The sequence below is a fragment of the Salmo salar genome, chromosome 10 (assembly GCF_965601325.2).
Source record: "Salmo salar chromosome 10, fSalSal1, whole genome shotgun sequence".
In the NCBI taxonomy this organism is placed as follows: Eukaryota; Metazoa; Chordata; class Actinopteri; order Salmoniformes; family Salmonidae; genus Salmo; species Salmo salar.
The window spans coordinates 66,484,345-66,510,000 of record NC_138300.1 but is presented as its reverse complement, the minus strand read 5'-3'; the positions used below and the strand labels follow the sequence as shown (position 1 = coordinate 66,510,000).

The 25,656-nt window shown below is 42.0% G+C and overlaps 1 protein-coding gene across 1 annotated transcript in view; it reads right to left on the bottom strand.

Moving 5' to 3' along the window:
* Positions 1 to 25,656, bottom strand: part of mrpl23 (mitochondrial ribosomal protein L23) — a 127,855-nt gene that overhangs the window by 87,163 nt on the left and 15,036 nt on the right. The window contains exon 3 of the mRNA XM_045688025.2: positions 7,491 to 7,573. Coding sequence (XP_045543981.1) covers positions 7,491 to 7,573 — 83 coding nt within the window. The remainder of the gene's footprint in view (positions 1 to 7,490; positions 7,574 to 25,656) is intronic.

Below are 25,656 nucleotides of genomic sequence, written 5' to 3'. Positions count from 1 at the left end.
AATGTCTCCTCAGCTTTGACCCAGGAGAGACTGACATGCAAACCACTGACATTCGCCCTCCATGTACATCTAAATGCTGCACTGTTCTGGGCCAACTGCAATTTTCCTATGTCCTTTGGCGCACATGACCACACATCTGGGCAGTAGTCCAGAAGTGACAAAACTAGGGCCTGTAGGACCTGGCTGGTTGATTTACATGTCAAGAAAGCAGAGCAACGCCCTACCACGGACCTCTTACCATTTTAGCAACCATTGAATCCATGTTTTGACTATGACAGCTTGCTATCAATTTGTAAGTCGCTCTGGATAAGAACGTCTGCTAAATGACGTAAATGTAAAAATGTATCTAGGGTTAGTCAACACTTGCTCAATTGCCACATTATTCAGTTATAGATCTAGATGAGGTTTAGGGTTGAGTTAGTGATTTGTCCTAAATACAATGTTTTTAGATTGAGATATTCAGCACCAGCCTATTGCAATTTACCATTCTAAAACTGACTGGAGCTCTATGTTAAACCTATTGCAATTTACCATTCTAGAACTGACTGGAGCTCGAAATTAAACCTATTGCAATTTACCATTCTAAAACTGACTGGAGCTCGAAGTTAAACCAACATTTGTTATTGAAGTAGCAGTCCTGGGAGTGCATTCTGACGAAGACAACAAAAGGTAATCAAACTTTTATAATGGTAAACGTGATATTGGTGAGTGCTAAACTTGCCGGGTGTCTAAATAGCTAGCCCGTGATGCCTGGGCTATGTACTTAGAATATTGCAAAATGTGCTTTCACCAAAAAGCTATTTTAAAATCGGACATATCGAGTGCATAGAGGAGTTCTGTATCTATAATTCTTCAAATAATTGTTATGCTTTTTGTGAACGTTTATCGTGAGTAATTTAGAAAATTGTTAGTGAATTCGCCGGAAGTTTGCGGGGGGTATGCTAGTTCTGAACGTCACATGCTAATGTAAAAAGTTGGTTTTTTATATAAATATGAACTTGATTGAACAAAACATGCATGTATTGTATAACATAATGTCCTAGGGTTGTCATCTGATGAAGATCATCAAAGGTTAGTGCTGCATTTAGCTGTCTTCTGGGTTTTTGTGACATTATATGCTAGCTTGAAAAATGGGTGTCTGATTATTTCTGGCTTGATACTCTGCTGACATAATCTAATGTTTTGCTTTCGTTGTAAAGCCTTTTTGAAATCGGACAGTGTGGTTAGATTAACGAGAGTCTTGTCTTTAAATAGCTGTAAAATAGTCATATGTTTGAGAAATTGAAGTAATAGCATTTCAAAGGTTTTGAAAATCGCGCCACAGGATTCAAGTGGCTGTTACGTAGGTGGGACGAATTCGTCCCGCCTAGCCCAGAGAGGTTAATGAGGGAAATAAGTATTTGACCCCTCTGCAAAACATGACTTTGTACTTGGTGGCAAAACCCTTGTTGGCAATCACAGAGGTCAGACGTTTCTTGTAGTTGGCCACCAGGTTTGCACACATCTCAGGAGGGATTTTGTCCCACTCCTCTTTGCAGATCTTCTCCAAGTCATTAAGGTTAAGGCTGACGTTTGGCAACTTGAACCTTCAGCTCCCTCCACAGATTTTCCATGGGATTAAGGTCTGGAGACTGGCTAGGCCACTCCAGGACCTTAATGTGCTTCTTCTTGAGCCACTCCTTTGTTGCCTTGGCCGTGTGTTCTGGGTCATTGTCATGCTAGAATACCCATCCACGACCCATTTTCAATGCCCTGGCTGAGGGAAGGAGGTTCTCACCCAAGATTTGACGGTACATGGCCCCGTCCATCGTCCCTTTGATGCGGTGAAGTTGTCCTGTCCCTTTAGCAGAAAAACACCCCCAAAGCATAATGTTTCTACCTCCATATTTGACGGTGAAGATGGTGTTCTTGGGGTCATAGGCAGCCTTCCTCCTCTTCCAAACACGGCGAGTTGAGTTGATGCCAAAGAGCTCCATTTTGGTCTCATCTGACCACAACACTTTCACCAGTTGTCCTCTGAATCATTCAGATGTTCATTGGCAAACTTCAGACGGGCATGTATATGTATTCTTGAGCAGGGAGACCTTGCGGGCGCTGCAGGATTTCAGTCCTTCATGGCGTAGTGTGTTACCAATTGTTTTCTTGGTGACTATGGTCCCAGCTGCCTTGAGATCATTGACAAGATCCTCCCGTGTAGTTCTGGGCTGATTCCTCACCGTTCTCATGATCATTGCAACCCCACGAGGTGAGATCTTGCATGGAGCCCCAGGCCGAGGGAGATTGACAGTTCTTTTGTGTTTCTTCCATTTGCAAATAATCGCACCAAAATGTCACCTTCTCACCAAGCTGCTTGGCGATGGTCTTGTAGCCCATTCCAGCCTTGTGTAGGTCTACAATCTTGTCCCTGACATCCTTGGAGAGCTCTTTGGTCTTGGCCATGGTGGAGAGTTTGGAATCTGATTGATTGATTGCTTCTGTGGACAGGTGTCTTTTTTACAGGTAACAAGCTGCGGTTAGGATCACTCCCTTTTAGAGTGTGCTCCTAATCTCAGCTCGTTACCTGTATAAAAGACACCTGGGAGCCAGAAATCTTTCTGATTGAGAGGGGGTCAAATACTTATTTCCCTCATTCAAATGCAAATCATCATATTTTTGTTGTTATTCTGTCTCTCACTGTTCACATAAACCTACCATTAAAATTATAGACTGATCCTTTCTTTGTCAGTGGGCAAACGTACAAAATCAGAAGGGGATCAAATACTTTTTTCCCTCACTGTGTGTGTGTGTGTGTGTGTGTGTGTGTGTGTGTGTGTGTGTGTGTGTGTGTGTGTGTGTGTGTGTGTGTGTGTGTGTGTGTGTGTGTGTGTGTGTGTGTGTGTGTGTGTGTGTGTGTGTGATGTATGTATATATATATATATATAGATATATATATATATATATATATATATATATATTTAAAACAATGCAAGGTTAATTTAACAGTCAAATAAGATGCATAAGATGCACAAGGCATAAACAATTTAAGCTGTGAACGCCTGAAATCTATTATCTTGTTGTAGTTCAACAAGTTATTACTACTGTGTGACTGACATGAAGGCACAACTGCTAGCATGGACACCCCATATTCCAATTGGAAAGAAATAGTAAATAATGCCAATGAAATATGCTATCATGTGCATATATCAGTACATGCATCTCTTCATTTTACATAGAGTATGATCACTTATCTGAGAAGGTACACAAAATATGTTGATCTGAGCGTCGCCACAACTTCTTTTGCAGCTTTGAAATTGAAAAACTCACATTTAACTGTCACTAACTTAATTATAAAACATCTGACTGGCTTATGGATAACAACCAGATGAATTGATTGAAACATGAACCTCTCTTGGGCAGGTGGGACGCCCACGGTTCACACTATTGAACAGCCAGTGAAAAATCACAGCGCGAAATTCAAACCACAAAATGTCATAATTCAAAGTTGTCAAACAGACGACTATTTTACACCATTTTAAAGATACACGTCTCCTTAATGTAACCACGGTGTCCGATTTCAAAAAGAATTTACGGCAAAAGCATAAAGTTAGATTATGTTAGGACAGTTCCAACACAAGAAAAACCACACAGCTATTTTCCTAGCAAGGACAGGCGTCACAAATACCAGAAATTCAGCTAAAATTATGCACTAACCTTTGACGATCTTCATCAGATGACACTCCTAGGACATCATGTTACACAATACATGCATTTTTTGTTCGATCAAGTTGATATTTATATCCAAAAACAGCCTTTTTACATTGGCGCGTGATGTTCAGAAAATATTTTGCCTCCAATACTACCAGTGAATCAGCACAACAATTTACAAAAATACTCATCATAAACATTGATAAAATATTAAACTGTTATTCAAAGAATTATAGATGAACATCTCCTTTATGCAGCCGACAGATTTCAAAAAAGCTTCACGGGGAAAGCACACTTTGTAATAATCTGAGTACTGCGCTCAGAAAAATACATTAGGCAATATAGATACCCGCCATTTTGGAGCCATCTAAAATCATAAATAGCATTAGAAATATTCACTTACCTTTGATGATTTTCATCAGAAGGCACTTCCAGGAATCCCAGGTCCACAATAAATGTTGTTTTGTTCGATAAAGTCCATAATTTATGTCCAAATAACTCCATGTTGTTTCCGCGTTCAGTAAGCCACTCCAAGTGTAGGAAGCGCGGCCAAAATGTCACGACGAAAAGTAAAAAAAAGTTATATTTACGTTTGTTCAAACATGTCAAACGTTGTATAGCATCAATCTTTATGGCCTTTTTAACTTAGAACTTCAATAATATTCCAACCGGACGATTCCAGTGTGTTGAAAAACGTTTTGGAACACAGCTAACTCTCACGTGAAGGCGCGCCAATGAACTAATTTGCTTTCCTGAGTCAACAACTTCTAACTTCCTCTGTTCGCTCTCTGTTCATCATAGACGCCTCAAACATATTTCTAAGTCACTGTGTGTTCGATAGGCAATGACTTGAATGGACTACAAGCACCAGACTTCCCACTTCCTGGTTAGATTTTTCTCAGGTTTTTGCCTGCCATTTGAGTTCTGTTATACTCACAGACACCATTCAACCAGTTTTAGAAACTTCAGAGTGTTTTCTATCCAAATCTACTAATAATATGCATATTCTAGTTCCTGGGCCCGAGTAGTAGGCCGTTTAATTTGGGTACGTTTTCCATCCGGCCGTGAAGATACTGCCCCCTACCCTAGAGAAGTTAAACAGCAGAATTATATATATTTTTTCTTTAAATCAAAAGATTGAAGTGGGCTTAATGGGTACGTGAGCCTAATAGGTAAACTTACCCTTTCTTTTACTGTCGTAGCTGACGTGTATACGGTTGAGTCGTCAGCGTGCATAGACACACAGGCTTTATTCAAGAGGAAGGTCATTAGAAAAAAAATAAATGGCCCAAGCAGGCTGCCCTACGGGACACAACACTCAACCGGATTTGCATTAGAGAGGCTTTGTTAAAGAAAATCCTGGGTGCTCTACCAGACGGGTAACACTCTGTGCTCTACCAGACGGGTAACACTCTGTGCTCTACCAGACGGGTAACACTCTGTGCTCTACCAGACGGGTAACACTCTGTGCTCTACCAGACGGGTAACACTCTGTGCTCTACCAGACGGGTAACACTCTGTGCTCTACCAGACGGGTAACACTCTGTGCTCTACCAGACGGGTAACTCTCAACCATAATAAGGCAGAGGATGTAGATCCACAACACCTACATTTTTTCAGCAATAGGTTATGACCAATGATAGCAAAAGCTGCACTGAAATCTAACAAAACAGCTCTCACAAAATTGTTATCAATAAAAGCTGACCAAAGCAAATCCCCATGTTCTCACAAACACAAAAGAACTACTGAACAAACCAACAAGCCATTTGTGGGTTTTTGCACATTTAGAACCCCTGTTTAAACATTAGCCTGGTCTTCCAGTCATCAGGCAACTGATAACTCCCATTACCATGGGAACAATTTATGACATGAAAAACGAGGGAAACATTCCGCTGTAGTGAGTCATTTGTGTGTGTTACTGTGTGTGTGTGTTACCGTGTGTGTGTGTGTGTGTGTGTGTGTGTGGTGTGTGTGTGTAATGATCACCAGCCAGGCAGCCCACAGCTCAGGGAAAGCCCTTACCAGGGTCGTAAAACACCCCCATCACACCCACTACCTATGTGGAGGCCCCCCGTGTGGGTGTGAGAGACGGGTGAGAGTCAGTGTAGGGGGGACCTTCGCCCCCAACTCAGAGTCAGGTGATTAGTTAGGCTAAGTCCCCATGATGGTGTTGTTTGTCATATCCCCCCCACCCCAAGTTGCACCACTACATTCACCCCATCCTTCCACACAAAAGCGCGTGCATGCACACACAAACTATTTTTTTGAAGGGGGATTGTGGTTTGGCAGCCGACTACCACGTTAAAAATCCCAAAGCCGGAGGGGTAGCCATGGCAACGCCTTCCAAAATACCCGAGCCTGCCTGCCGCCCAGGGAGTGAGAGAAGAAAGGGGTCATTTGCGTCCCTCTCTCTCGTTCCCCTCTTTAGGCTGCCAGTGGCATGGAACCCCTGACGCAGGCAGGGATACCTTCTCTGACGCACCTCGGGATCGCCTGGGCCCCCCTCGCCAGCTCAGTTATTTTTTCTTTCCTTCTCTCGCTTTCTTCCCCCCCCCTTTAACGCAGCTCTCGTAAAGAGAGGTCTAATGGGTTCTTTTCCATATTACGTAGGCTTGGCGTCTCGCTGTCTCCCTCTGCCGCTCTCTCTCTCTCTGGGGTTCTCTCTCTCTGTCTTTCTCTGCCCCAAAGAGAGAGGGGGCTCCTCTTGGCCCTCCAAGCCCAGCAGCACGCCTTCCTTCTCTGGCCCTCCCTGCATTACCACAATCCCTCCGGTCTCCAGGCATCTCTCTCTGCTCCTCTCACTTTTTCTCTCTCCCTCCCTCCCTCCCTCCTTCCTTCCAGGAGCTAGCAAATTCGTAGACTCGTAAAAGAGCCTCTAAACAGCCCATGTTAACCCCAAATGTTTCCTCCCCCATGAAATGCCAAGAGGATCATTTAGTCTATCATATAACCCCTCTCTGTGGCTTTGTGATCATCTGAACTTTAAAAGAAGGGGAGAATGGGAGAGAGGGATGGACGGAGAGAGGGGTAAGGTTGTGTAACCCTGCTTGGCCCACTTTTAGGCCCTTGAGAAGTGTGTGTGAGAGTGTGTGTGTGTATGTGTGCTACGCCTTGGAGCAGGAGGAAGAGTGCAGGGGCACCTTGGGACAGCTGTAGGCCAGAGTGCTGCAGCAGCAGATTCTGTGATAAGCAGCTGTGGTGGAAAGTCCAGCCAGGCACGCTAACCGCAATCACCGCTAACTGCTAAACAACTCCCCCCTCCCTGCTTATCAATGGATACTCGATAGCTAAACATGCTAACCATTGCTAACGACAGCAAAAACACTTTTGTCACTGCTCATCAATGGATAAAAAAATTACCTAGACAGCTAACAACAAAAAAAGCATGTCCCTCACAGCAATAGGTTAACATGCTAACAACCTAAAACTCTCTTCTTAACAAATAAAAAGAATAACTCTATAGCTAACTGCTAAGAACACTCCTCTCACAGTTAATTAATTAATAAATGGGGTTAGCTAAACGTGCTACCCACTGGAAAACATACCATTTTACAAATGATAAAAGTTATTATCCCTAAGGTGAGAATGGTCTTGGACTGTGCCCAAAATAGTCTTGTTTGTCACTTTATTTATTTTTTTAACTTAGGTCAGAGAGCTTTGTTTTGTGTTATCCGCAATGATGTGATGTGTGGTTTAAATTAGGGGGTTTAATGGTCATAAAAAAAAGCACAAAATAAATCTACTAACCAATCATTTAAATAGGTATTTTCCCTTGATGGACATATGGTATGTTTAATGGTACTCACAGTATTGTATCCTTGTGCGGACAGCTCCCACTGGAACATTGTAAAGCTTCTCCAGGTAGTTCCTCACATCACATTTGGTCATTCTGTCCACAGGTCATGAACAGACAGAGAGAGGAGCCCGAGGGGGAGAGAAATGAATCAACAGCGTTAGCCTACGGAAGATAACGTCCAGGTGAAGTGATCTATTTCTACAGACCAAACATCAACTCTTAATGTAGACCTGGGTATTGTTCGTTAGGGTACATTAAGGAAAAACAAACAGTCCCGTTTTCTTCCATTTTGTGCCTACTGAACACGACCCTGCACTCATAAGGAACTACTGGCCCCACTCATTTACATTACAATGCTGACAGTCTGACGCTAACATGATAGAAACCCGGGTGTTTATGACCTTACACAGGCTAGTTTGAATACACTACAGTAACCCACCATTTCATCAGTAGTGGTCCAAACAAAGTGGAAACACAATGGTCCTTAGAGGAGTGCAGTGCAGTCTGTGTTCGCCAAAAGCCCAGCTTCTTATTTTTTACTTTAGTTTATTCAGTAAATATTTTCTTCACTCTTTCTTGAACTGCATTATTGGTTAAGGGCTTGTAAGTAAGCATTTCACGGTAAGGTCTCCACTTGTTGTACTCGGCGCATGTGACAAATAAAATTTGATTTATCTCCAAATCAACATGGATCTCTTTCAGTGAGGGGAAGACATAGGGACTGAAACCTCTTCAGGCTAGAATAGCAGAGCAGTCCGAGCCAAGGGACAATGGCCATTCAGAAAGGAAAAAAAAAAAGTGTTAAACACATTTAGGATAATTTATTTATGGGGACCCAGAACAGTCTCCTTAGAGATGCAACACACAGATGCGCCTCCGTTTCCATTCCTCCTTCCCCTAATCCCTCCTATGTCTGTGCCAGAGGTTAGTGAAGCAGAGTAGAGTGGCATTAGGAGAGGAGAGAAAGAGAAGCGAGGCAGAGAAAGAGGGGTTAGAGAAGGAGAGAGAGAAAGAGTGGGTTAGTGAGTGGGAGAGAGGGCACTTGAGAAGACGAGGGAGAGAAAGAGTGTGTGATTGCTTTCTAGGAAATCCTCACACACAGAGGGAGAGAAAGTGTGTGAGTGGAGGGGGGGGGGTTGGGGAATAGAGTCCTCTCAGGGTCATTAGAGCGAGAACACTGATCCTGATTAAAGAGAGGAACATTCTCTTAATCCCTGCTGTCACACAGTCCAATTATCCTCCTGCCACACACGCAAACACTCACCCACTCAGAAGGGCAAGGAATTTCACTCAAGCAACAGCGCCCCCTCTGACAGACAAGATAAAACAACAAACTCATAAGAGTGCAGCGATAAAGGTAAGACGATAGGAAGAGTCAACACTCCAACAAACCAAACTGCCAAAAGGGTGCAGTGACTCAGAGCTCAAGCCTACTGCTCAAGTAATGCAGTCCTCACGACAACATCGCCGGAGTAAAAATACACTGTTTACTCCAGAAACAGAAGGAGCCGTAACCTTTCACACCTTTCTTCACCACTCCCAGGAACAAATACCTGTCTTAAGGCAGCTGTCAAGGCTGAATGCATCATCACCTCAGATACTGCTATATTTATACACAAAACACACGGCTCTGCGCATTCCCCCACAGCAACACTATCCCACGGATGACGGAAGCTTTCCACCCAGGCAAAAGAGAAGGGCATCAGATAACGTCGGGAATGGTTTCAGATTTGGCTGGCGTATGTGGAGCAGGTTGGAGACGTCGGGGACATTGGCATGCCAGTCTTTTTTATGGATCAAAAAAGGGCTTAGGTAGTGGTGTGACAAAAGGGGAGTGGCAGGGGCATGGCAATGGCTGCGGTGGGCCCGGCAGCACGGCTGAATATTAGAGACTATTTTAGAGGCCCTCATCTTGGTGATGTAGAGACATTTTAGCATTTTTAAGCCTATTTACTGCAATTCTACAAATTTCTCCATGCAGCTGAGAGTAAATGTTGCAATTTGAAAGCAAATTTTCTCCGATTCTACATACTCTGCCATGGAGCTGAAAGCAGTTTTATAGCTAATTTCCTGCAATTCTAGGCACGGTTTGAACTTAGGCGGCCCAAAAAACGCTTAGGCTGCCCACCCAAGGATTTTTTTTTAAATCCCTGTGTTAGGCCTCGGGGGGATTAATAAAGTTGTATTGTTTCGTATTGTTTTGGCCATACATCTGATATTGAAGTTGAGTCAAAGGGAAATGGAGGCGAGTGTAATCGATGCAGCTTCCTGTGAGAGAACACAAGGGAACATTGTGAACTTTGGGTATTTGTCTCATGGTCTTTGTTTCCTACTAGAGTAACATATTTTGGTGGATAGATAAGAGTTCAGCTATATCAATTATGGCAGTGGTTCCAAAACTTTCTTGGTTACTGTAGCACCAAGTGAATGTTGCTCTGCCCTGAGTATCTCTGAAATACCCCCTCGTGTGCATTTCATCATATGATCTCATGAGTCTTCAAGTACCCCCTGTGGAAAAGCCTAGTACCCCTGGTTGGGAACCACTGAGTTAGGGGATTATTCTTAGATGGGGGGGGGGTAGGGTTGCAAAACTCCTGGTAATTTCCCAAACTTCTCAGAAAATGTTCAGAGACTTTAGTTTGGAGAAATGTGAATGTGAGATGGAGATTATCTACCGTAACTGTGTCGAGAGGTCACGTGTTGCCGACACATGAAATTCAGCAATTACATTTATACAAGCCATGTAAGTAAGTTATGTTTTCTATTGGAGACTTTATTTTTAGTATATATGGTAAGCTGCTAGCATTGTGATGACTGGTCTAATTTATGAACGAAGCCAGAGAGTTGATATGTCCATTTCATACAACTACACCTAGAAGGCCAGCATCCCGGAGTCACCTCTTCACTGTTGATGTTGAGACTGGTGTTTTGCTGATATTATATACTGCTCAAAAAAATAAAGGGAACACTTAAACAACACCTCCTAGATCTGAATGAAAGAAAAACTCTTAAATACTTTTTTCTTTACATAGTTGAATGTGCTGACAATAAAATCACAAAAATAAATCAATGGAAATCCAATTTATCAACCCATGGAGGTCTGGATTTGGAGTCACACTCAAAATTAAAGTGGAAAACCACACTACAGGCTGATCCAACTTTGATGCAATGTCCTTAAAACAAGTCAAAATGAGGCTCAGTAGTGTGTGTGTGGCCTCCACGTGCCTGTATGACCTCCCTACAACACCTGGGCATGCTCCTGATGAGGTGGCGGATGGTCTCCTAAGGGAGCTCCTCCCAGACCTGGACTAAAGCATCCACCAACTCCTGGACAGTCTGTGGTGCAACGTGGCATTGGTGGATGGAGCGAGTCATGATGTCCCAGATGAGCTCAATTGGATTCAGGTCTGGGCCAGTCCATAGCATCAATGCCTTCCTCTTGCAGGAACTGCTGACACACTCCAGCCACATGAGGTCTAGCATTGTCTTGCATTAGGAGGAACCCAGGGCCAACCGCACCAGCATATGGTCTCACAAGGGGTCTGAGGATCTCATCTCGGTACCTAATGGCAGTCAGGCTACCTCTGGCGAGCACATGGAGGGCTGTGCGGCCCCCCAAAGAAATGCCACCCCACACCATGACTGACCCACCGCCAAACCGGTCATGCTGGAGGATGTTGCAGGCAGCAGAACGTTCTCCACGGCGTCTCCAGACTCTGTCACGTCTGTCACGTGCTCAGTGTGAACCTGCTTTCATCTGTGAAGAGTACAGGGCGCCAGTGGCGAATTTGCCAATCTTGGTGTTCTCTGGCAAATGCCAAACGTCCTGCACGGTGTTGGGCTGTAAGCATAACCCCCACCTGTGGACATCGGGCCCTCATACCACCCTCATGGAGTCTGTTTCTGACCATTTGAGCAGACGCATGCACATTTGTGGCCTGCTGGAGGTCATTTTGCAGGGCTCTGGCAGTGCTTCTCCTGCTCCTCCTTGCACAAAGGCGGAGGTAGCGGTCCTGCTGCTGGGTTGTTGCCCTCCTACGGCCTCCTCCACGTCTCCTGATGTACTGGCCTGTCTCCTGGTAGCGCCTCCATGCTCTGGACACTACGCTGACAGACACAGCAAACCTTCTTGCCACAGCTCGCATTGATGTGCCATCCTGGATGAGCTGCACTACCTGAGCCACTTGTGTGGGTTGTAGACTCCGTCTCATGCTACCACTAGAGTGAAAGCACCGCCAGCATTCAAAAGTGACCAAAACATCAGCCAGGAAGCATAGGAACTGAGAAGTGGTCTGTGGTCACCACCTGCAGAACCACTCCTTTATTGGGGGTGTCTTGCTAATTGCCTATAATTTCCACCTGTTGTCTATTCCATTTGCACAACAGCATGTGAAATTTATTGTCAATCAGTGTTGCTTCCTAACTGGACAGTTTGATTTCACATAAGTGTGATTGACTTGGAGTTACATTGTGTTGTTTAAGTGTTCCCTTTATTTTTTTGAGCAGTGTATAATGAAGCTGCTAGTTGAGGACTTGTGAGGTGTCTGTTTCTCAAACTAGACACTCTAATGTACTTGTCCTCTTGCTCAGTTGTGCACCGGGGCCTCCCACTCCTCATTCTATTCTGGTTAGAGACAGTTTGCACTGTTCTGTGACGGGAGTAATACACAGCGTTGTACGAGATCTTCAGTTTCTTGGCAATTTCTCACATGGAATAGCCTTCATTTCTCAGAACAAGAATAGACTGACGAGTTTCAGAAGAAAGGTCTTTGTTTCTGGCCATTTTGAGCCTGTAAATCGAACACACAAATGCTGATGCTCAGGATACTCAACTAGTCTAAAGAAGGCCAGTTTTATTGCTTCTTTAATCAGATCAACAGTTTTCAGCTGTGCTAACATAATTGCAAAAGGGTTTTCTAACGATCAATTAGCCTTTTAAAATGATAAACCTGGATTATCTAACACAACGTGCCATTGGAACACAGGAGTGATGGTTGCTGATAATAGGCCTCTGTACGCCTATGTAGATATTCCATTAAACAAATCAGCCGTTTCCAGCTACAATAGTCATTTACAACATGAATGTCTACACTGTATTTCTGATCAATTTTGATGTTATTTTAAATGGACAAAAAATGTGCTGTTCTTTAAAAAAAAAAAAAAGGATATTTCTAAGTGACCCCAAACTTTTGAATGGTAGTGTATTTGTACATATTACCTCAAATACCTTGTACCCCTGCACATTGATTCAGTACCCGTACTTCTTGTCCATAGGCTCTTTTTTTTTTACCATTTCCTTTTTTTATTTAGCTTGTGGAAGGCCATCCGAAACGTTTGACCAAAGTTAAACAATTTAAAAGGCAATGCCACGAAATACTAATTGAGTGCATGTAAACTTCTGCTCCACTGGGAATGTGATAAAAGAAATAAAAGCTGAAATAAATCATTCTCTACTATTATTCTGACATTTCACATTCTTAAAATAAAAGTGGTGATCCTAACTGACTTAAAACAGGGAATTTTTACTAGGACTAAAATGTCAAGAATTGTGAAAACTGAGTTTAAATGTATTTGGCTAAGGTGTATGTAAACTTCCGACTTCAACTGTATATAATTGGTCCACGGTACCCGCCTTTATTTCACTCTCGGGAAACAGCTTGGTTGGAAATCAAAGGATACCGGTTAAGGTATTAAACCCTAACCTACATCCCTCAGGGGTGTACTTCTACTGTACACCTTTTCTTTCTGTCTCTATTTATTTATTTATTTATTTATTTATCCATCCATCCATCCATCCATCCCCTCTCTTGTTTTCTACCGGTTACTACTGTGGGGATGTTTTTCAGCGGCAGGGACTGGGAGACTAGTCGGGATGTAGGCAAAGACAAACGGAGCACAGTACAGAGAGATCTTTGATAAAAACCTGCTCCAGAACGCTCCCCAAATACAGGTGCGCCAAGCTTGTGGCATCCTACCCAACAAGACTCAATACTGTAATCGCTACCAAAGGTGCTTCAACAAAGTACTGAGTAAATGGTCTGAATACTTATGTAAATGTTATATTTTATAAATTAGCTAAAAGGTATTGTGTGTAGATTGTTTTTTCCCCCCTCATCAATTTTAATCAATTTTAGAATAAGGCTGTAAACTAACAAAATGTGGAAAAGGTAAAAGGGGTCTGAATTAGAGGTTGACCGATTAATTAGGGCCTATTTCAAGTTTTCATAACACTCGGTAATTGGCATTTTTGTATGCCGATTATATTGCAATCCACGAGGAGACTGCGTGGCAGGCTGACCACCTGTTATGCGAGTGCAGCAAGGAGCCAAGGTAAGGTGCTAGCTAGCATTAAACTTATCTTATAAAAAACAATCAATCAATCTTAACATAATCACTAGTTAACTACACATGGTTGATGACATTACTAGGTTAACTAGCTTGTACTGCGTTGCATATAATCAATGTGGTGCCTGTTCATTTATCATCGAATCACAGCCTGCTTCAACTACACCAAACGGGTGATGATTTAACAAAAGCGCATTCGTGAAAAAAGAAGAATTGTAGCACCAATGTCACAAGTTAGAACCATAAACATAAATGCCCTTCTTAAAATCAATACACAAGTATATATTTTTTAAACCTGCATATTTAGTTAATAGAAAATCATGTTAGCAGGCAATATTAACTAGGGAAATTGTGTCACTTCTGTTACGTTCAGTGCAAGCAATCAGGGTATATGCAGCAGTTTGAGCCGCCTGGCTCGTTACAAACTGTCTGAACCATTTCTTCCTAACAAAGACCAGAAATAATTTGCCAGAATTTTACGTTATTATGACATAACATTGAAGGTTGTGCAATGTAACAGCAATATTTAAACTTAGGGTTGCCACCCGTTCAATAAAATACAGAACGGTTCCGTATTTCACTAAATGAATAAACGTTTTGTTTTCTAAATGATAGGTCATTAATATGGTCAAATTCAGAAACTAAGGCTTGTATTTCTGTGTGTTTATTATAATTCGCGCCACGCCCTATCATTGGATATTGGAGCGGTGTTCCGCTAGCGGAACATCTAGTTGTAAGAGGTTAATAGAAATTCATGTTAGCAGGCAATATTAACTAGGGAAATTCGGTCACTTCTGTTGCGTTCAGTGCAAGCAGTCAGGGTATATGCAGCAGTTTGAGCCGCCTGGCTCATTACGAACTGTCTGAACCATTTCTTCCTAACAAAGACCAGAAATAATTTGCCAGAATATTACGTTATTATGACATAACATTGAAGGTTGTGCAATGTAACAGCAATATTTAAACTTAGGGTTGCCACCCGTTCAATAAAATACGGAACGGTTCCGTATTTCACTAAATGAATAAACGTTTTGTTTTCTAAATGATAGGTCATTAATATGGTCAAATTCGGAAGCTAAGGCTTGTATTTCTGTGTGTTTATTATGATTAAGTCTATGATTTGATATTTGATAGAGCAGTCTGACTGAGCAGTGGTAGGCAGCAGCAGGCTCGTAAGCGTTCATTCAACAGCACTTTACTGCGTTTGCCGGCAGCTCTTCACAGTGCTTGAAGCACAGTACTGTTTATGACTTCAAGCCTATCAACTCCCGAGATTAGGCTGGCAATACTATAGTGCCTATAAGAACATCCAATAGTCAGAGGTAAATGAAATACAAATGGTAGAGAGAGAAATAGTCCTATAATAAACTACAACCTAAAACGTCTTACCTGGGAATATTGAAGACTCATGTTAAAAGGAACCACCAGCTTTCATATGTTCTCATGTTCTGAGCAAGGATCTTAAATGGTCGCTTTTTTGCATGGCACATATTGCACTTTTACTTTCTTCTCCAACACTGTGTTTTTGCAATATCTAAACCAAATCGAACATGTTTCATTATATATTTGAGACTAAATTGATTTTATCTATGTATTATATTAAGTTAAAATAAGTGCTCATTCAGTATTGTTGTAATTGTCATTATTACAAATAAATAAAAAAAAGTTAAAAAAAAAAAGATATATATATAAAAATCTGCTTTTTTTGGTCATAATCGGTCGACCTCTAGTCCGAATACTTTCCGAAGGCACTGTACATTGTGTAATTTACTAATGGTGTTTAACTAGCCCCATAGGGATTTTGAATATCAAACAAAATTGAACACGGTTATTACAATCGGGTCAAGTGCAGCTGAGCTCCGAATGATTACTTGGGTGCAGCAAGATGTGGGCATGTGGGTGGGATTAAACCTAACCGAAGGAAAAACTGTTACGGTACACTTCATTCGATGATACCATTTTTCTATCATCTCGCAAATCTTCCTTTTGGACGAAACGGACATTGTGACCAAAATGATCCTATTTACACTTTGTAGTCAGTTTTGACACTAGAATAAATGTATAGGCCATTTTCAAAACGAGAAGTTGCTTTTTAGGAGAAGTTTCTCTTTAAAGAGGCAGCTGAACATTTGTCTCCCTAAGTGAATCAAATATTTGAGGGTACATTTTGCTTGACTGAGCATGGAACACCACAAAAACCTTTTATTCATGAACTTTGTCATTATTTATCATTGAAACACTATTACTCAAAATACTTTAATTGTGCTCAAAAATGTATTTTTGTAAATGTGATCCTTGTGCCCTGCACACACACACACAAAGTCTTAACCGTGACAAAGACCAACACAATAAACAGGGCACAACTCAAAAACATGAAATACCAAGAGACTAACGGAGGGTTTGTACGGAGGGAAGACATGAAACCTGAGATGAGGAGAGAAAGTAGAAAGAGTTGATAGATGACATTAGGGATGTCCTGCTTGAGGAGATAAGCAGCAGTTCACACTTCATGTTATTATATAAAAGAAAGGTAAATAGGGTAACAAGGTCTCCAACTCCCATACACACACAGAGATGTGGAAAACTCAACAGTTTCAAATATTATGCTGAGTCATCATTTAGGAGGATGCATGAAACAGCGAAGGCCAGGCACAAAATGATTTGTAGTGACATTTCCTTCAGAGAGAACTGCAAATAAGCTATGAGAGAAGTCATGAAGTCTGCAGACAAGATGAAAGGCAGTGGCACTACAAATCCTTTTTTGGGAGCGCAAAGCAGCCAGTTGAGGTGGATTTAATGAAGAGGTCCACCTGCATTACCTCTAGTTTAATTTACATAAACTACTACGCTCAATCGTTTCACTTTCAGTACATGTGTTTGTCACTACATTAACTTCTTTTCCGTGACATAAACGTAACTTAGGGGAGGGGGGGGGGGGGCTAATTGTTTTAAGATGGTCATACTATGGATCATTTATAATTTTAGGACCCCTTTAGGTATCAAAAAAGTATTGTTAATTATTATTTGATAAAATATTGATTTTGCCCATTACTACTATAGCCCATAGAAACGCATGAAAAACACATTCATAAATGGTAAAAAGGACAGTCAAAAAATAAATCATAAGAAACAAGGTTTTGAAGTGTCTGTCCTAAATCTAGGAAATCTACACATATTTAAACCATTTTTTGGGTAGGCACAAAACTACCTTCATACTTCTATTAGTTTTTTAAACCGGTACTGGTTACCTTCAGACGAATCCCGTGACACTTATGGGAGAACACCATCGTGTTCGTCCCATTAGTATGTAGCCAAAACGGTTCGAACGCTACAAAACAGAAGTTGGCACATCGACATTACTGAGTTCAGATGAGTTTCCTGACACTTGTGGGGGGTCGTAGAGCAAAACGGAGAACACCATCGTGTGCGAGAGTCTCCTCATTTCATAGACTGGTCATAATACACTGCTCAAAAAAATAAAGGGAACACTTAAACAACACAATGTAACTCCAAGTCAATCACACTTATGTGAAATCAAACTGTCCACTTAGGAAGCAACACTGATTGACAATACATTTCACATGCTGTTGTGCAAATGGAATAGACAACAGGTGGAAATTATTGGCAATTAGCAAGACACCCCCAATAAAGGAGTGGTTCTGCAGGTGGTGACCACAGACCACTTCTCAGTTCCTATGCTTTGATGTTTTGGTCACTTTTGAATGCTGGCGGTGCTTTCACTCTAGTGGTAGCATGAGACGGAGTCTACAACCCACACAAGTGGCTCAGGTAGTGCAGCTCATCCATGATGGCACATCAATACGAGCTGTGGCAAGAAGGTTTGCTCTGTCTGTCAGCGTAGTGTCCAGAGCATGGAGGCGCTACCAGGAGACAGGCCAGTACATCAGGAGACGTGGAGGAGGCCGTAGGAGGGCAACAACCCAGCAGCAGGACCGCTACCTCCGCCTTTGTGCAAGGAGGAGCAGGAGAAGCACTGCCAGAGCCCTGCAAAATGACCTCCAGCAGGCCACAAATGTGCATGTGTCTGCTCAAACTGTCAGAAACAGACTCCATGAGGGTGGTATGAGGACCCGACGTCCACAGGTGGGGGTTGTGCTTACAGCCCAACACCGTGCAGGACGTTTGGCATTTGCCAGAGAACACCAAGATTGGCAAATTCGCCACTGGCGCCCTGTGCTCTTCACAGATGAAAGCAGGTTCACACTGAGCACGTGACAGACGTGACAGAGTCTGGAGACGCCATGGAGAACATTCTGCTGCCTGCAACATCCTCCAGCATGACCGGTTTGGCGGTGGGTCAGTCATGGTGTGGGGTGGCATTTCTTTGGGGGGCCGCACAGCCCTCCATGTGCTCGCCAGAGGTAGCCTGACTGCCATTAGGTACCGAGATGAGATCCTCAGACCCCTTGTGAGACCATATGCTGGTGCGGTTGGCCCTGGGTTCCTCCTAATGCAAGACAATACTAGACCTCATGTGGCTGGAGTGTGTCAGCAGTTCCTGCAAGAGGAAGGCATTGATGCTATGGACTGGCCCAGACCTGAATCCAATTGAGCACATCTGGGACATCATGTCTCACTCCATCCACCAATGCCACGTTGCACCACAGACTGTCCAGGAGTTGGCGGATGCTTTAGTCCAGGTCTGGGAGGAGCTCCCTTAGGAGACCATCCGCCACCTCATCAGGAGCATGCCCAGGTGTTGTAGGGAGGTCATACAGGCACGTGGAGGCCACACACACACTACTGAGCCTCATTTTGACTTGTTTTAAGGACATTACATCAAAGTTGGATCTGCCTGTAGTGTGGTTTTCCACCTTAATTTTGAGTGTGACTCCAAATCCAGACCTCCATGGGTTGATAAATTGGATTTCCATTGATTATTTTTGTGTGATTTTGTTGTCAGCACATTCAACTATGTAAAGAAAAAAGTATTTAATAAGATTATTTCTTTCATTCAGATCTAGGATGTGTTATTTTAGTGTTCCCTTTATTTTTTTGAGCAGTATAGTTTCTAGGCCAAACCGTTCGGTTGCTACAGATGTCTCATGGTCTGACAAACACTGCTCTAGCTCTGCCACCTTTCACCACAGATGCGGAAGTCATGGATTGAGGATTTCGGTGCAATGAGACCGTTCCAATGCAAAAAAAATACAGATCTCTAGCTTAAACTGACAGATTTTGATAGGGATTGTTATGTAATTTAGATTGATGCACAGGTATTTCTATTAAGATTACATACCATAAACTAAATGTGATTTCTATCATTCTGAGAACCATAGGGGGTTAAATGCTATCTTTCCAATTCAGAGACTCCGGATGGTGGAACCAAAGAGATGAAGCAGAGCATGTAACCATGGCAACCCCCTGCCAAAACAACAACACTGTTATTTTGTTCAACAGGTAGAATACATGATCCCAAGTTCACAGAATGAATTAATATATCGTAGAGATCCTATAAAATTACTAGAGGGGCTATGTCATAAACCTTCAAAGTTCCAGATTTGGGTGAAAATGGCAGCCATATTGGTCAGGGAGAAACCAGTGTAATTGGCATTAATGGCAGTGCAGGCATATTCCGATCAGAAATTGTGCAGTAAAATTGTCAACTTAAAATATTGTCATAATTATAAATACAGTTTACACTAGAGGTCGACCGATTCTGATTTTTCAACGCCGATACCGATTATTGGAGGACCAAAAAAAGCCAATGCCGATTAATCGGACGATTTATATTATTTATTTGTAATAATGACAAATACAACAATACTGAATGAACACTTATTTTAACTTAATATAATACATAGATAAAATCAATTTAGCCTCAAATAAATAATGAAACATGTTCGATTTGGTTTAAATAATGCAAAAACAAAGTGTTGGAGAAGAAAGTAAAAGTGCAATATGTGCCATGTAAAAAAGCTAACATTTAAGATCCTTGCTCAGAACATGAGAACATATGAAAGCTGGTGGTTCCTTTTCACATGAGTCTTCAATATTCCCAGGTAAGAAGTTTTAGGTTGTAGTTATTATAGGAATTATAGGACTATTTCTCTCTATACGATTTGTATTTCATACACTTTTGACTACTGGATGTTCTTATAGGCACTTTAGTATTGCCAGTGTAACAGTATAGCTTCCGTTCCTCTCCTCGCTCCTACCTGGGCTCAAACCAGGAACACATCGACAACAGCCACCCTCGAAGCAGCGTTACCCATGCAGAGCAAGGGGAACAACTACTCCAAGTCTCAGAGCGAGTGACGTTTGAAACGCTATTAGCGCGCACCCCGCTAACTCGCTAGCCATTTCACATCGGTTACACCAGCCTAATCTCGGGGCTTGAAGTCATAAACAGCGCAATACATGAAGCATTGCGAAGAGCTGCTGGCAAATGCATGAAAGTGCTGTTTGAATGAATGCTTACGAGCCTGCTGGTGCCTACCACCGCTCAGTCAGACTGCTCTATCAAATATCAAATCATAGACTTAATTATAACATAATAACAAACAGAAATATGAGCCTTTGGTCATTAAAATGGTCGAATCCGGAAACTATCATTTCGAAAACAAAACGTTTATTCTTTCAGTGAAATATGGAACCGTTCCGTATTTTATCTAACGGATGGCATCCCTAAATCTAAATATTGCTGTTACATTGTACAACCTTCAATGTTATGTCATAATTAATTACGGCCTTTGATAGGAATAAATGGACTTCACACAGTTCGCAATGAGCCAGGCGGCCCAAACTGCTGCATATACCCTGACTGTTTGCAAGGAACGCAAGAGAAGTGACACAATTTCCCTAGTTAAAATAAATTCATGTTAGCAGGCAATATTAACTAAATATGCAGGTTTAAAAATATATATTTGTGTATTGATTTTAAAGAAAGGCATTGATGTTTATGGTTAGGTACATTGGTGCAACGACAGTGCTTTTTCGCAAATGCGCTTGTTAAATCATCACCCGTTTGTCGAAGTAGGCTGTGATTGAATGAGAAATTAACAGGCACCGCATCGATTATATGCAACGCAGGACACGCTAGACAAACTAGTAATATCATCAACCATGTGTAGTTAACTAGTGATTATGTTAAGATTAATATCTTATAAAAAAAACTAAGTTTAATGCTAGCTAGCAACTTACCTTGGCTTCTTGCTGCCCTCGCGTAACAGGTAGTCAGCCTGCCACGCAGGCTCCTCATGGAGTGCAATGTAAGGCAGGTGGTTAGAGCGTTGGACTAGTAACCGGAAGGTTGCAAAAACGAATCCCCGAGCTGACAAGGTAAAGATCTGTCGTTCTGCCCCTGAAGAAGGCAGTTAACCCACCGTTCCAAGGCCGTCATTGAAAATAAGAATGTGTTCTTAACTGACTTGCCTAGTTAAAAAAAAATCTGCAAATCGGTGTCCAAAAATACCGATTACCAATTGTTATGAAAACTTGAAATCGGCCCTAATTAATCGGACATTCCGATTAATCGGTCGACCTCTAGTTTACACAGGTTTTATACCGATGTTCTGTGTAAACCTCTAAAATACTGTATATGTAAACAGACCACAAATGTTAAAAATGTTGCTTTTGTGGAAAGCTGTGAATGCTATGATAACATACAATATTAGTACAACTTGTCTAAGTCCTATCATCAACTGATTTCAGTCAGTGTATGGCTGTGGATTGACTTATATTGTTTGAATGGAATGCTGGCATATTGGCAGTTAATTTGAAACATTTATGGAATAATTCCTCTAAAACTGGCTGGCTGGCTAGCTAACAGACATACGGTGCAGATACATACTTCAAATTCCTTATTTTACACAATATCTTATCACAGCACTGGCAAACCATAGTTGACCAACTCCCTGACCAAAATTGCTGACCTTTATCCCATCATAAGACGGTTCATGTCCATTACAGTATTCTAATTCCTAATTATATGGAACACATACTGTATTGTCTATGTTGTGAGCAACAGACATTTATCTCAACCCCCCACCCCACAGAAAAACTCACATTGAACTGCACAAGACAAGCGGCCACTAAGTGTGTGTGTGTGTGTGTGTGTGTGTGTGTGTGTGTGTGTGTGTGTGTGTGTGTGTATCCTGAAATCTGAAGCCAGTCACTGTTCTCTTACACAAGAATGTGTATGTAAACCTAGAAACCCAACGATGGCGCTGGAGAAAGGAAGAGATACTTCAAGACCACAAAATGACTCAATGAACACTCAAAATGACAAGAGAAACCAAACGACCTCAGCACTAAGGAAGCGAGAGAGAAACACTCCCCGGTTGTTTTGAGCCAGTCAAAGTGCCAAGGAAGGATTAGGAGACGGCTGCATAGTTTTCGAAACGTTTGCAGAGCGTTTGGGAAGTGTATAATAATAAAGCGAGGAGAAGAGAGAACGAGTCGAGTTCCGTCCTGCGAGTCCACAGAATAAAATAGGACCTCTATGGGTGTGTCTTGATTTTAGGCCCCAGGTGCTAGGCAGACAAAGCAAACCTTGTGTTCGTCCTGAGAAAAACTAAATTAAAGCACTCAAGAAAGGCTCACTACAAAAAACGCTACTACCTACGGACACAATCACAATCAACACTTTATTGTAGTGACGGCACAGTAGTCATATGGTTTCCGTTAGATGGTAATAGGCGGCTTTCGGCTGATAATTCATTTTTTTTAAGCTGATAAATAATATTGGGGGAGGGGCAAAGCCCATTGTGAAATAATGCATTTTAGCCTAATAATGAAATACCAGTCGATGTAGCGCGAGAGCTGCCAAAAACAGCTCAAACAGGCGTTTGTTTCTGCTGGAGTGAAACGTGCTTTAATAAGCCCAATCCGTGTGCAACATTTTTAAAAGAAATTGCGTGTAAAAAAGAAAAACCAAAATGGCCACAATTATAAAGGAAACATTTAATTGTTAGAATCCGGGACGTTTTACTACATATGAGGCATGTCTTACCTTGCTTCAAAGTAGCCTAGCCAAAATCCCACCAAACGTGCAGGTTTTGATTTGCAAAAACTTCCATATGCCATTGAAACCATTAGCCGTTTCCTCTCATGTTCTATTGGTTTTCAAATAAACTTTCTTTCATTGTCCAGTAGCCAAAGGCACAATCCTAGTCATTATCAACCCATGCTAGTTGTTGAATATTTACATGTCCCCTCTTTCAAAATTTTGAATGGATATTTTTATTTCTGTCACATGAAACCGCTCACAAGGATGTTTCCCCACTAATTGGATTATGAAACAAACATTCGCGCGTAGCCTACTGCCTTGTGCGCATTGCTGCGCTTATAACTTGAAGAATAGTTTACCCCTAAACATTTTTAAAAATATTGTTTAGCACCATTTTAACGTTCTGATCTGTTGCATGAGCCTCATTGCTTTTTAAAATGTTGGATGTAGGCATTGTTGTAAGAATTTTGGATCTATCATCCCACAATTGTCCCAGGGTCTGTTTGGAATAGGCTATTTCTTCTTGCATAGAACGACAAGCTGACCAATAGAATAGGTCAACTTTTCTATATTGGGGAAATAAATTGACAGACTACTGCTTTTTCAATGCAGCGCGTAGTTACTTAGAGTAGGTATAAGCTATATACATTCCTTCTCCTTTCTTTGCACAGGAAAATGTTGGCCTTTTATAAAAACACATTTCATGCAATTCTACTACACGTTATATGAGTGGAGACCTTAGCAGAATATTTTTTAATACAACAAAAATGACAGGGTAGCCAACTCTGCTAACACTGACAAACATACCAATAAAAACCATTTTGTGTGATCATTTATTAGGCCTTGGAAAAGGGGAGACACAAATACAACGACGGTAATCTAACCTGGAATCAAATCAAACGTTATTTGTCACATGCGCCGAATACAACAGGTGTAGAGACCATACAGTGAAATTATTACTTACAAGCCCTTAATTAACAATGCAGTTAAGAAAAATATCTAAAAAAATAAGAAATAAAGTAACAAATAATTAAAGAGCAGCAAGCAGTCTGGGTAGCCATTTGATTAGATGTTCAGGAGTCTTATGGCTTGGGGGTAGAAGCTGTTTAGAGGCCTCTTGGACCTAGACTTGACGCTCCGGTATCGCTTGCCATGCGGAAGCAGAGAGAACAGTCTATGACTAGGGTGGCTGGAGTCTTTGACCATATTTTGGGCCTTCCTCTGACACCGCCTGGTATAGAGGTCCTGGATGGCAGGGAGCTTGGCCCCGGTGATGTACTGACTTGGTGTGCTTGGACTATGTTAGTCTGTTGGTGATGTGGACACCAAGGAACTTGAAGTTCTCAACCTGCTCCCCTACAGCCCCGTCCATGAGAATGGGGGCATGCTCGGTTCTCCTTTCCCTGTAGTCCACAATCATCTCCTTAGTCTTGATCACGTTGAGGGAGAGGTTGTTGTCCTTGCACCAAACGGCCAGGTCTCTGACCTCCTCCCTATATGCCGTCTCGTCGTTGTCGGTGATCAGGCCTACCACTGTCGTGTCATCTGCAAACTTAATGATGGAGTCGTGCCTGGCCGTGCAGTCATGAGTGAACAGGGAGTAAAGGAAGAGGAAAGTGAATGATAAAAACGGTGAATATGCACACTCACCGGGGATATGACCGATCTCCGCTGGTGCCAATACTTTTTGCTCAATTAAGTTGAGAATTTTGATAATGAAAAGACTGTCTTATAGTTGTCTTCTCTTTACAGCAATAGCCATTTGTTTTCCAAACTGTTTTTCCACAAATGTATTTTTAATATTGCGACTCAATCATCTATTTGGTATTTGAGGCGCGATTTGCCCAAATTGCGGGCCCTTCCGACTGTAGGCTATGCCATTTAAAACGATCCACAGCTTTTTATTTAAAGAAGCGAATTATCCTCTGTGGTCAAATCATGCTTTCTGGTATAGCCGCCTATTTTGAATGAATTTATTTATTTCTGTATAGACAGTAGTACGCTAATTAGGCTATACAATTTTGGCATTTTAATGCAATTTACTCTAGGGAAAACTTAGCTTCCCCTAGCCTTATGGATGCTCCGCCTATGCATCTTCAAATTCCTCATTGGAATTCGGTAAGAATTACGCACGCCGTTGTATTCGAGCTGCATGTTCTGTTAAGATGAAATACCATGAACTAAATGTGATTTCTGTCATTCTGAGAACCGTAGGTGGACGCCCTAATCAGGTCACGAAACCAATGCATATGGGTCCGGTAAATTTCTTAAATGTCCTGTAACTAAAAAATGCTGCCGGTCAAACGTCCGGCGCCACGTTTTCCAAATGGAAACCCTGAGTAGTCATCAATATGTACATTAGGTGATCCGGGAAGGGTATAGATGTGTGTAAGCGAGTGAGAGAGACAGTGTGTGTGTGTGTGTGTGTGTGTGTGTGTGTGTGTGTGTGTGTGTGTGTGTGTGTGTGTGTGTCTGTGAAGAGGATCAACAAGGTGTAGTAAACACACTGTTTTTTGGGGTGTGGAGGTACAGCAACCATGTGCCTCTCCCTGGCCCAGGCAAAGGCCCCAGGGAAAAAATAAATAAATAACATTTCACCAACAAACATGGAGTCTGGGGCGGGAACCCAGTACCTGAATGAATAGATTAGGAATAAGCCCCTGCAAAGACTGGTTTGATGCTCTACTTGAAGCATCAATTTAAATTCAGTGGAGTCATTGGACTGTCGATGGTCGAAGCAGCAGATGACTTGTGACCTACTTCTTGGACCAAGACAATGGCATTGTGGCAAGAAATGTAATGCCAACAAGACCCCAATAAAATGATAGTACATCTCTCAACTCTTTGTATCTACGGCTCT